The sequence below is a fragment of the Alternaria ethzedia genome (assembly GCF_023757985.1).
Source record: "Alternaria ethzedia strain BMP 0044 chromosome Unknown scaffold_25, whole genome shotgun sequence".
NCBI lineage: Eukaryota > Fungi > Ascomycota > Dothideomycetes > Pleosporales > Pleosporaceae > Alternaria > Alternaria ethzedia.
The window spans coordinates 209,854-222,126 of record NW_026056218.1 but is presented as its reverse complement, the minus strand read 5'-3'; the positions used below and the strand labels follow the sequence as shown (position 1 = coordinate 222,126).

At 51.7% G+C, this 12,273-nt stretch overlaps 5 protein-coding genes across 5 annotated transcripts; 4 read left to right on the top strand and 1 right to left on the bottom strand.

The window, feature by feature from the left end:
• Positions 1-3,733: 3,733 nt before the first annotated feature.
• On the top strand, positions 3,734-6,155 carry J4E87_008245 (uncharacterized protein; the record flags this gene model as incomplete). The annotated part of the gene is made up of 7 exons (XM_049379836.1): positions 3,734-3,739; positions 3,800-3,874; positions 3,959-3,984; positions 4,210-4,654; positions 4,761-5,070; positions 5,117-5,659; positions 5,707-6,155. 7 exons carry the CDS (start codon positions 3,734-3,736, stop codon positions 6,153-6,155), a joined length of 1,854 nt encoding a protein of 617 aa, XP_049230403.1.
• A 530-nt stretch (positions 6,156-6,685) lies between these two features.
• J4E87_008244 (uncharacterized protein) lies at positions 6,686-7,466 on the top strand (the record flags this gene model as incomplete). The annotated part of the gene is made up of 3 exons (XM_049379835.1): positions 6,686-6,689; positions 6,739-7,191; positions 7,249-7,466. The coding sequence occupies 3 exons, from the start codon at positions 6,686-6,688 to the stop codon at positions 7,464-7,466; spliced, it is 675 nt and encodes a 224-aa protein (XP_049230402.1).
• A 385-nt stretch (positions 7,467-7,851) lies between these two features.
• On the top strand, positions 7,852-8,604 carry J4E87_008243 (uncharacterized protein; the record flags this gene model as incomplete). Its single annotated transcript, XM_049379834.1, has 3 exons — positions 7,852-8,159; positions 8,212-8,521; positions 8,572-8,604. 3 exons carry the CDS (start codon positions 7,852-7,854, stop codon positions 8,602-8,604), a joined length of 651 nt encoding a protein of 216 aa, XP_049230401.1.
• An 863-nt stretch (positions 8,605-9,467) lies between these two features.
• On the top strand, positions 9,468-10,338 carry J4E87_008242 (uncharacterized protein; the record flags this gene model as incomplete). Its single annotated transcript, XM_049379833.1, has 3 exons — positions 9,468-9,825; positions 9,886-10,110; positions 10,175-10,338. 3 exons carry the CDS (start codon positions 9,468-9,470, stop codon positions 10,336-10,338), a joined length of 747 nt encoding a protein of 248 aa, XP_049230400.1.
• A 485-nt stretch (positions 10,339-10,823) lies between these two features.
• Positions 10,824-11,570, bottom strand: J4E87_008241 (uncharacterized protein; the record flags this gene model as incomplete). Its single annotated transcript, XM_049379832.1, has 2 exons — positions 10,824-11,194; positions 11,270-11,570. The coding sequence occupies 2 exons, from the start codon at positions 11,568-11,570 to the stop codon at positions 10,824-10,826; spliced, it is 672 nt and encodes a 223-aa protein (XP_049230399.1).
• Between the last annotated feature and the right edge of the window lie 703 nt (positions 11,571-12,273).

Genomic DNA, 12,273 nt, shown 5'->3' with positions numbered 1-12,273 from the left:
TCGTGCAGGCTATCGCGTCTGGATTTATCAGCGAGAAACAAGAAGCCGACTGTCGCGAAGCCAAGCGCGAGAATGTTGACTGCTGGATCATAGATGCTAATATGAGGACAAGAAATTTATTTACGCAAAGTTGAGCAAGTCATCAAGGACCGCCTCCGCACGTGAAGTAAATAGTGTATGCACGAGTGCATGATCGTACGTATGGATTGAGTTGAGGGCGGGCGGGGTTGCGGCCCGCGGGGCATCGCCCGCCGACACGGCTGGTGGCGGCTTCCCCCTCGACAACCTGTATCGGATCTCTGATTCTGACTATCACAACGATTCGCACGTATAAAGATACACAATGGCCCAATACGAGACGAATATAGCCATGATAGTGATCGCCGTCGCCACTCCTCAAAAATGCGCTGCGCCAAAAGAAGAGCACGCGATCCTGCTAGTTTCACATACCTTTTAGCAGTAACATTATTCAATAAATAAGGAAGGTACACAAAAAGGTGGTCTAATTAAGATTGTAGCCAGCAAGTATTCCGAGACATGACACGGTTTCTTTCGTCACTGCATGCCCGCCCCCTGGGCTACCGCTCAGCACAGCTACACAGATGCGCAGCAGACTTTAGAACGATATGCCTCAACGCTATGCAAGAATTATTCCTCTATTACTTATCAGCTAAAGTACAGAACCAGTACTTGGGAAGCCCACTCGGTGTATTACAAACGGGTACAAACAACTAAGCGCCCATCCCCCAGCACACCTGCATCCGCCCACTCGCTAAGGATTCGACGCGACTCTTCGTCATAAGACCGGCATTGGATTCGCTGACAACGTGGCAATCACACACTGTGTCACAGCATATGCGCAAGTCACGCAATGTTACTTTTCAAACATGTGCTGCCCTCGCCGGTGTCCGAGAATCCCTCTCTCGATGACACTCGCCTCACGCGGCCTGAGCTTACTGGAAGCTTGGTGGCTGAAATCCTCATCTATCCCCCTAAGTTCAGTTACAGGTCAAGGAAGCGCAGGCAATCTGATTCCACCCGGTCGGCCCCGCTTTGGATAATCTTACAGGCGGCATGCCGGTATTCCTGTATAGACCTCTTGATCCGAACACCAACTCCATTCGGTTGCTCAAGGTGTGTCCTGGAGAGCCGCATGAGCCGATACGATGTTTTCTCTCTCACGCAGAACTGCATGAACACCTTTTCTACCACGCACTGTCATACACATGGTCTCCGGAAAGTGGGAAGTGTAGCATACAATGTAATGGCGTGGATATCGAGATCGGAAAGAATCTTTGGGACTTCCTACGTCGCTTTCGCTCCTGGAACACTGATAAGAATGCCACTTTGTGGGTTGATGCTATCTGTGAGTACAGGTCAGCGAGACTAGTGTTTCAAGGGCGCTAACTTGCGGATGCAGGTATAAACCAAAATGATATCGAGGAGCGAAACCAACAAGTTACCAAGATGTTTCACCTGTATTCGACAGCTAGATCAGTCATCGCGTGGCTGGGAGAGACGACCACCGACGAAACCGTGGCGTATCCTTTCATACCCGATCACCATCCTGGTAGGCAGTGGACCCAGAAGGCCATAATAAACATTCTCCAGAAGCCATACTGGTGCCGCATGTGGGTTGTCCAGGAAGCATTGTTGCCGCCGACTCTGGAAATCTGGCTAGGCGAGTACCGGGCAAATGCAGATGAGCTGGGCCGCGCGATCTATATGTACGTTTACGACAAACCGGATATTCCAGGCCTCAAACTTCTGATATCTCGGGGAGAATATCGAACCTATAGAGACCCTAAGAGATCCCGATCGCTTCGCACTGGTTATGATTGGCCACTGGAGTTCGAACTCCGGTGGTTAATCGAGGAATTCTCCGAGTCTCGATGCAGCGTTATTCACGATAAAGTATACGCACTGCTGGGTCTTACATCTCAGAATCACGAGACCGCGCATCGTCTTGTTCCTGATTACAACACGTCAAGTAAGCAGCTATTCGTAAAGCTTCTGCAAAACCAATGTGCAGGTGGAGAGCCGGATCTGTGGAAAGAGCGGGACTTTCTCAACCTGTTCCGTCGTGTGTTGGCACTAGATCGTGAAGAGATTGCAAGATACGCGCTTGAGGTGGCACCAGGTACTAGGGATAGCAGCTTTGTACTGGCTCGAGGACTTGAGATAACTGCATCACTGCAATTTCTCAACGCTGCAGACGTGCTCTATCTTCCGTATCGGTACGAGTACTGGTATCATACTAAGAAAGGGGTTCAGCTTTCCTTACCACCAGAAGTCCAAAGGATAGTAAAGTCTTTCAACGCAGAACCGGAACGTATGCGTGCGTTCAAAGACTTCCTTAAGTATCGCTGGTTGGGTAGCCGGCTAGTAACTTCCAGTGAAGCCGCTGTGGCTTTATCTCAAAGAGCCTTCATCAATGCTCTTACCGAACAGTCGCAGCATCGAGCGACTGAACGCAACAGACCCCATCGAACAGGTCATGGCAGTATAGCAGACATAATGTCTTGCGCGATCAGCAAGAATACACAAGGATGCTGGGCCTCGATGCAGCAAGTCGCTGAGAAAGGCGATACTCGTGAGGCCACTCATCCCATAACGTATCTTTCGGGTGAGAAAATCTCGGCCGAGGGCACAAGACTTGCAGTCTTCGCCGGCGCAACGCATTTACACAACGCCCTGGTGTTAGAGGTATACAAAGACTACCACCGCACCCCACCTGAGACAAGATACGAAGTCCAGGGCATTGCTTTTATCTTGGATTACGGAAGCCTCCATTACCCAGCTCCAAGCAAGAATATTCGCTTCAAGTATTGCAATCTCCCAAGTCTGATGGACTTCCGTCGAGTGAACGTGCTAGATGAGGCTCAACTTGGTACGATCCTGGGAGCTGCGCTCGCAGCAGAGCGTGGTGAGAGATCCACCGAGCCTGAGACGCTTGACGGCTATGAGATCAGTGTGGGTATCAGAGAAAACTATTTCGAAACCAGTTTGGAGCGATCTAAAATTACTACCAAAGAAGGCAGGTAATGGGCAGTATCGCGGTTATGTACGTACTCTGAACTCTTAGACCATAGATGTCGAGCAGAAAGCAGAATTAGAAATTTGAGCCAGTGACACCGTGAAAAATCAGCTTGAAGCAGCGGAAGTATCAAGATGCACCGGCGTAAGTCGAGAAGTTGGACGTTTGTCGTGCTTTAACGACCTAAACATGAGCGCGTCAAGATGCAACAACGCTACACAACTCAGAGCACCACGCGCATCAATCGCCTTGTAAGCTGCGGGCGCTATACGAATGTAGATGTACTTGTAACGGTCAGTCAGATGGAGCAGAGGCGCAGCAGGGTCTTTGGCCGGCAGCGTCACATGCCTCAAGAATGTTTGGTACAAAATCCGGTTGCCTGATGATGCCCCGCTCGTTCGTCACTTTATCCGAAGGCACAGCCTCACGCGTTCCCACATTTCATAACGAACAGCCACGGTGTTGGTGTGCAATGAACAATGGCCATGTGGCGTTAACCAATACGTGACTAGGGCGGTGCACCGGCGGGGGCTTAGCAGGTAAGCGCGTCAGCTTCGGCTCTTGCCAACATCGCAAGGCATACATTATAACCTGACCTTCCATCTCAACCTTGTTAATTCCTATCTCAAGAATCAGCCTTGTCCGACTTTCTCAATCCTCTGTCACGCACCAGAACCCTTACACGCAAATAGCAAGATGGGTGTATGTTATCAGCCAGCTCCTTAGCTACCCCTCCACCCCACCATCGTCATAGCTAACCAGGCGAAGCTCGCATCTAAGATGCAGGCGGCTCAGGCTGCATCTGGCTATCCTCCGCCCGGTGGACAAGGCGGCTACGTAAGTCTTCAAGTGAAGGGTGATGTTGGCAATGATTCACTAATGCAACGTAGCCTGGACAGCCACAGTATCAAGCGTATCCAGGTGCCCAAGGTGCCGGTGCTCCCGGGGTAAGCCCAAAGCTCTTTCTTTCTCTTGTCACTTGCTCTGCGTCGTCATCGCCCTTCCCTACCCGCCACTTAAGACTGGGCATTCGCAAGCCTCTTCTCTAGTTCTCCACTTGCTTTTGGCTCCAATAAATTATCGCACGCCCGGCATCCACTCTGGACTTTTTCCGCCACACTTCGTTCCTGGACCTAGCCACACATGCCTCTATCAAGCAAGATGTCATCTAGCTATACTGCCTATCAGCCCAACGCCGGGCAGGCGCCAAATCCTTATGCGCAACAACAACAGCCTGGTCCTCCTATGCCTCCGCGTCCTGGTTCGTATGCGCCGCCGCAGTCGCCTTTTGCGCAACCGGCAGCTCCCACCCAATATGGCGCATCTTCACCATATCCACAAGGGCAGTCAGGGTATAGCAGACCCCCGCCACCACCGCCAGGACAACAGCCTTCATCTCCGTATTCTCAATCGACATTCCCACAGTCCCCACAACCAGGTCAAGCGCCCCCCGCGCAATGGAATCAGCCACAGGTCCCGCCGCCGTATGGACAGCAACCACCACAACAGCCTTACCAGCAGCAAAGCCAATGGGGCCAACCACAGCAACCCGCTTACGGACAGGCGCCGCAGCAATATGGCCAACCTTACGGCCAGCAGCCCGCTTTCCAACCGAATGTTCGTACTAATTTAGATTTCTTCGATTTTCAAACCCACGTATGAGCAAAGGCGCAGAGCTAGTGACTTTCCGCGAAGATTTGTGCAGAGACTAACGTGATATTAGGGTGGACCACCAGGACAGCCTCCGCAGGGCCAGTATGGCGCACCTCCACCACAAGGAGGATATGGCGGCGGCCCGCCCCCTCCCCAACAGGTTCAGGCCGGACCAGCTGAGATCGCGGGCTACAAGCAGCTTCTGCAAGCCTGCATCCAAGAGAAGGGCCTCCAGAACTTCCCAATCTGCCAACATATTGACCAGATTGCTCAACAAGCGCCCGCGAAGATCAATCAAGTCATCTCGCGCTGGAAGATCCAGAAGGAGATTGCCAATGACATTGTAAAGCTAGCGCTTTACGACATCGTGCTATACATCGGTAAGTTGCTCAGCTCGAGAATCGTGATCAAGCTGACACACATTAGATGACAGTGGATCCATGCAGTTCGAAGAGGAAGGTAGCCGTATCACAGATTTGCGCCTTATTTTGGACCGAGTCTCGTTCGCTGCAACTCTCTTTGACAACGATGGCATCTCTGTCCGCTGCATGAACACCGATCTTTCGGGAGCTCGCAACCAACAGGGTCGACCTCTTCAAGATGGCGTCGCGACTGAGGCTCAGGTCGCAGAGATCATGCGTGGCGTCAACTTCAAGGGCCTCACACCCATGGGTACCTCTATGGACAAGAAAGTCATCCAGGAGATAGTACTCCCAAAGGCACGCTCAGGACAGATGCAAAAGCCAGTATTGGTCATTGCCATCACCGATGGGCAGCCAGCGGGAGAGCCTTCCGGCGAGATCTTTAAGGTCATCAAGGAGACTTACAGACAGCTCCAGTCGACGCCCTACGGCCGTGGTGCTGTCGCTTTCGAGTTTGCTCAGGTAGGAAACGATGTGACCGCAAGGAAATTCCTCAGTCAACTCGATGAGGAACCCGAGGTTGGCCCTATGGTTGACTGCACGTCCAGTAAGTCTCATACGATCCAGACTAGACCTGTGCTAACGCAGAATCAGACTTCGAAAACGAACAGGAAGAGATGATGCGCGCAAACCCTCCTGTCGATCTTACACCCGATCTTTGGATCATCAAGCTTCTTCTCGGTGCCATTGATCGAAGCTACGACTCGAAGGACGAGAAGAGCAACCCTGCACCTGGCGGCTACGGCGCACCACCTGGCCAGTATGGCGCACCTCCTCCAGGTTACGGCCAACAGCCACCCCAGGGCTATGGCCAACAGCCGCCGCAAGGCTATGGACAGCAGCCACCCCAGGGTTACGGTGCTCCCCCTGGTCAGCATCCGCCCCAAGGATACGGTGCTCCACCCGGCGCACCTCCACAAGGCTACGGTCAACAAGCACCTCCACCAGGTCAGTATGGCCAGCAGCGACCGCCCCAAGGAGGCCCCGGCGGTTACCCAGGTCAGCAGCAGTATGGCCAACCCCCACCCGGCGGCAGATACTAGGAGTTGGGCCATGTAGCTTTTCCCAATGGCGTGAGTACTCGTTCAGATGATGGCTCAGCGTGGGACTGGCATAACCCGTAGGTTCTGAGAATCGTCACTGGCGAACGTTTTCGAACAATTTTACGCGACATGTCATTACGACTCTCTTTACTCCGTGAGCAGTGACTATCTTCTTTAGAAGATACTGCCGGACGTATCTTTCCGCAATAGGCAACCTTGCAGACAGTCTAGTACTTGACTAAGAACTTGCTTTATTAAATACACATGACGCGTCGTGTAAAGTGATTCTACCCTTTATACGCCGCAATCATCATTGTCCAGCACGCACCACGATTCGCAACTTCAAGAGGTGGGATATGGAATGTGAAACTACACGATGCTTGAAGCTTTGTTTAGCTGTCAAACAGACATGGCATATCGTGCGAGCTGGTGCGTTGTTGAAGCCGCGTTCGCATAGCGTTTGCGACACTTCACCAGCCGGCTAGTACAAATGAAATTCACTGACTGGGCGGACTATTTATGTGGCTACTATGAGTTTCTGACTTTAATACTCACCAATCCAATTACTTTTGACTACTAGCAGATCCCGACATCTCCAATCGCCGCAAAGTCCCCAACACCCGAAGCGCAATCATGCCAACCAGCCCTGCACAACTACACGGCGCAGCCTTGATCGCACCAATATACCACATCACCATCAAAGTCCTACCACCTTCTTCATCTAGTCACTATCTCACGCACATCCGCGCTGTCGACAACCCCGCAGAGATCGCTCGCACCCGCGAACACCGCTCATTCAGAACAGCAGCACACGACTGGAAACACGAGCACTTCACATGGAATTCTTCCGACATGGACCGCGGCCTGAACATCAGACCAAGAATCAAATGCGAGCTGGAGTGGGAGAGAGACAAGGAAGATGAGGAGACGGCGCGGGATATACGAAATCTAGCGGAGCAGAAAGGTGAAAGGGTGCCGGATAAGCGAGAGGCGCTCGCTATGGCCTGGCTAGCGAGGACGGGCCAGATGGCTGTTGGTAAGTTTGGCGTTTGTCCAAGTTTGGCGGTGTTTTACGATACTAATGAGTTGTTAGGTCGTGCCATATACGAACCCGATTTCGGGGTCAGGGATGAGAAGGAGTTCTTGATCATCAGCAGGAGAGCCGGAGAGTCCGTGGAGGCGAGCTTATATGTGGATGGGAAGGGAGAGAATAAATTCATCGCGAAGGCTGTCGGCGAGAATCATTTCGACGCTGTCATGGTGCTGGAGAATGATTTGGTTGAGCATCATAGGCGGAAGATGCGGAGGTAGTATATGTCGAGGTTGCAAGGAGACTGAAGTGTTGGCCTTGATGCGATGGATCTGTATGCATACGCCCTCAGGGCCTGTTACATGGAGTTTGGAAACGCGTGTATCATATTGGATTATATTCTTCATGAGATTTAGGTATATATATTGAAGTGTTCTATCGTTCTATGAATTGGATGCTTCTTAACCTTCTCTCACGTCCGATTGCCATACAATGACGTAGGGCCTAGAGGCCCGTGGTCCTTGAGCGTTTGTCTGCCATGTGCCGCTAGATCTTCCATCCGTGGCTATGCTACCCACGTCACAAACCACAAATACGATTTTCCCACCCACACCCATCCACCCATCCACCCTCACGTCAACCTCATGCAAGTTCCAGATGGCCACTATGGATGAAGTAGATTGCTGGGTTACGAGAGATTTCAACGCTGCTCTTGAGCTACTCGTACAAGACGAATTTGAGAAAGGTAACGAGGTTTTGCGCAATTTACTCGCCGACTCCGATACCCCTAGGTATCACCGCATCACATGTTACACACTGCTTGCAGGTAGTCTGGATGACTTCGATGAAGCATACGTCTTTTACGTCAAGGGTGAAGCCCTTTGGCGAATTACGAAGCAAAGGTATGGTAACGATCCAAATCCGGTGGTGAAACAGACGCTGGATGACCTTCGCGAGTGTTTGGAAGAGATAAGGTCAGTTTCCTCTATACTGTTCGGAGGCAGAAACTAAATTGCATACCTTCAGGGAGGCTTTGCTCAACGACGAGCAACGACCCGAGACTGTGCCACTTCCCAACGTCGAGGTAGATGTGCTTCGTGCTATAGGAGCATGCTATGACGGAGTGGAGGAGGACCTTGAGATCGCGGAGGTAGAGGAAAAGGCGTGGTCAGAGTACGAGATGAGCGACGAGGACATGGGCGGCGAAGAGGAAGTGAACGACAGGGAAACGAAGGCTGAGATCGAGCATGAATTGGACGACAAAGAGGAGAGCGAGGCCCAGAGGGCTGGCGAAGAGCAGACAGCGCTACAGGGTCAAAAGCCAAAGGGCGAGATGGTATGTCTGAAAGCTACTGCTGTCACAGGGGTTGTGTTGACATCGCGCAGGTGCTACCATACCGTCCGCCACACATACGCTGACCCAATTTGGGTAGAGACAGGAAAATCATGTCAGAGAAGTCCTGAAGGCCACATGCTTGATCGAGCACCCAAGTTTGAGTCTACGATAGACGCAGACCAGGTCAGGCTGGACAACCCAGCATCTTTGTCGGCGTCTAGGATATCGATCCCTACACACAACCTCTGTAAGACCTTCCTGTAGCGAGCAAAAACTGAGAGTTTGTCACGGATGAAGTGGCTAGAGTTTGTCATGGACGAGGTACTCCACCCGCCACGTGCACCTTCCGCTGTAGCAGTAGCGAGCCAACGGAAAAATTCCCTTCAACGTCCGCAACCTTACAACACTCCCGTGTGACGAGTGTGACTTCAATTTGTACGCCATATGATCACTATTCGTTGCTCTTTCAGTGTTTAGATTGCTCGCTTGCGGCTTCCCGGGGAGAATAGATTACCCCAGACGAAAACCAGGGACGCGCGAAGCGCGCCGCTGTGTGCCACAACCACATTCGGATGCCGTTTCAATATCACCACAATATCAACTTTTTCGCTTGTGATTGGAACACTGAGCTATCAAGAGCCTTGGAAGCTACACGGCGCGCTGCATGTGTGTGGCCATGGAACAACAAGCTATGTTTCGCCATAGCGGCTATGCCCGTTGCTGCTACAAAGCCCTAGGCAATGACTTGTAATCATCTAACAGTACTATGTGATCCTTGACTTACCTGACACGATCGGTCGATGTGCTCCGTCTCTGATTGGGAATATCATGAGAAGCCATACAGACGATGAAGACCTTTGAAGACATATAAGAGTAGGTAGAAACAAGTGCAACGGATCAGCATCAAAGCAACAACATTCGCTACCATTCTCTCACACACTCCACGATGTACACATCCGCACTCCTCCTCGGCGCCATCGCTGTCCTTCTCGACACAGCATCCGCCCACGGCTTCGTCAAAGGTGTCAACGTAAAGGGCACTTTCACCAACGGTTCCGACCCCGTGTGGTACTACTTCTCCAAAGACAGCCGCCCCCAAACCGCAGGCTGGGACGCATTGAACCAAGACATCGGTTTCGTCGAGCCCGCATCCGTCGGCACAGCAGATGTGAACTGCCACAAGAGTGCCACTGCAGGACGTCTCTACGCTAACGTCAACGCCGGGGATACCATTGAGTTTGAGTGGAACACTTGGCCTGATAGTCATAAGGGCCCGATCATCAACTACATCGCGCCTTGCAACGGTATGCCATCTGTTTAAACCAGTCCAGCGCGCACTCTTACTAATCACTTATTTCATGCAGGCGATTGCACCACTCTAACCCCCAGTGCTCTCCGCTGGTCCAAGATCTCTCAATCTGCCATCGTCAGCCCTGGAACTTGGGTTACAGACACGCTCATCAAGAACAAGTTCAAGGTCTCCACTGTTCTTCCCGCCAAACTTGCTCCTGGCAACTACGTTATCCGTCATGAGATCATTGCTCTTCACGGTGGGCAGAACGTGAATGGCGCGCAGTTGTACCCCCAGTGTAGGTCACTCATCTTCCAGGCTGCTTTCGATGTAAAAAGATCATATGCTAAGTATTGCTGTAGGCTTGAACCTCAAGGTCGGTGGTAGCGGCTCTGTTGCACCGACGGCTGGCGTTCCTGGTACCAGCTTGTACACAAAGGACATGCCGGGTATCGTGTTCAACATCTACACCAATCCTACGACTTACACGTTCCCTGGTCCGGCGCTGTGGACTGCTGCTAACTAGGCGCTGTTGTCAGAGCTCTGTGCTCGAATGCAGAGGATTGGACGACTATGGGCTCTAGGGCCTTGGTTCTGAACTTGCGACTGACAATGTCAACTGCGGGCGGGTGGTGAACGAGTTCTCTTCGTGTTTATACTTGGTTGTCTTGATATGTACATAAACCCGACATTCTTTTATCGGATCGCACCTCGAATTGCAGGCGATCTTCAGAGGGCTCCGTTCAGTGTCTTGTGTAGGCCTCATGAGTGAGACCCGTGAATGTAGCTGGTTCAGCAGGCGACGCGTGAGCAAACTGTCCGTTGGCATGAGCGCGTGAAGTTTTGTAGAGGTATATTGCAAGCCTAGCTCGATGCCTAGAATTGAAACAATAACACTAGGAGGACTGATCAGCCAACCATGGGTGAAAAACGCCAGACTCCTCATTTCCCTTTTGAACAATACACTCGACACACGGTCGATCACCTTCATCTCCACTTCTCGCATTGCTCTCACTTCTTCACTGTCTTAGCAGCCTTGCCAACAACCTTGACAAGCTCTCCGTATGCCTCGGTGAACTCCTCGTCGCCCTCGCCGGCCTTCTTGCCCATCCTGTCCTTGCCAATCATGACCACGCTGGTGGGTCGCTTTGTTGCGCTGGCCTCGCCGAGCTGCGCGCGGCTCTTGATGTAGATGTAGGGTACGTTGTGGTCTTCGCAGAGAACGGGGATATGCGCAATGACGTCCATGGGCGAGATATCGGCGGCGATGACAACGATGGCGCTAGGGTCGTCGAGGGAGGATCCGGCACCTGAAGCAGCGGACTTGCGCAGCGCTTTTACGACTTCCTTGACACCGCGACGGAGGGTCTTGGACTTGGCGGCTGTAGCAAGATAAACGTCAGTCTTGTTCTTTCACGTGCGCCAACAGGCTAACACATATGAAGTGGAAAACATACACTTCTTGACGGTCTTGAGGATCTTCTTGACCTCCTTGTCGTTGTCTGCGAGGGGAAAGGCAAAGGGAACGAGTGCGCCGCGCGGCTCATCACCGTCCACGACGTTGACCATTGAGACTTCTGGCTCCTTCTCGAGCTCAGCCTCGAGCGCGTCTACCATCTCGACATCGCCCTTGACCTTCTTCTCCTTCTTGTCCTTTTTGCTCTTGGACACGCCGTCTGTCTCTGCGCGCTTTTCCTTCTTTTCCTTCTTGTCCTTCTTCTCCTTCTTCAGCCTCTTCTCTTCGATATCTTTCGACATTGTGTGGGTAAGCGACTGTAGGTTTTGGGTAGGAATTAGAAATGCGAAGATGTGGTGGCTGGTAATGCGTCGTGCTGAGGTCGGTTTCGCGAAATTTTGGAAGAGAATGAAGCTTCATCGCTAGCGGGCCCCGGGGTGGTCTGTGCGACTAGTGCCTTTTTCACGAATGCCCAGGTGCTCAACTTTGCAAAACACAAACGTCACAGTAAGGCAGATATTGTTTTGCGTCCAAGTCATGATGGCATAGGAAGACGTATTCATACAGTACTATTGGAGACCGATTTACACCTTAACTTCATATCCACTACCGTAATATCCCCCATCTCCGTCACCGCGAAGTCGAATCATGACATACTATGGTATATGTAAGGAAATAGCCCAATGCCACCAAGAAAAGGCATTACCGAAGTACAGGCAAAAAGAAATAGATATTAGCAAGAATGCAACAAAGGCAGCGCTAGTAGCAGAACCGAAGTGAAGCAATAACGCGCCTAGGGCCAGCCTTCAACAGTCCAGAAATGCCGATGGGTATGAGCGAGGGAGAGGTATTAGAAGAATGCCAAATGAGTAGAGCATGAGCTCGAGAGTGTAGGAATCTGGACCAGACCCGCCCTGTGCGCCGTATTACCCCGATCTTGAGAAAAATGAAATGAAAATGAAATAAGCAATAGACCGATGCTGGGGGCGCCAAACTCCTTGCCAT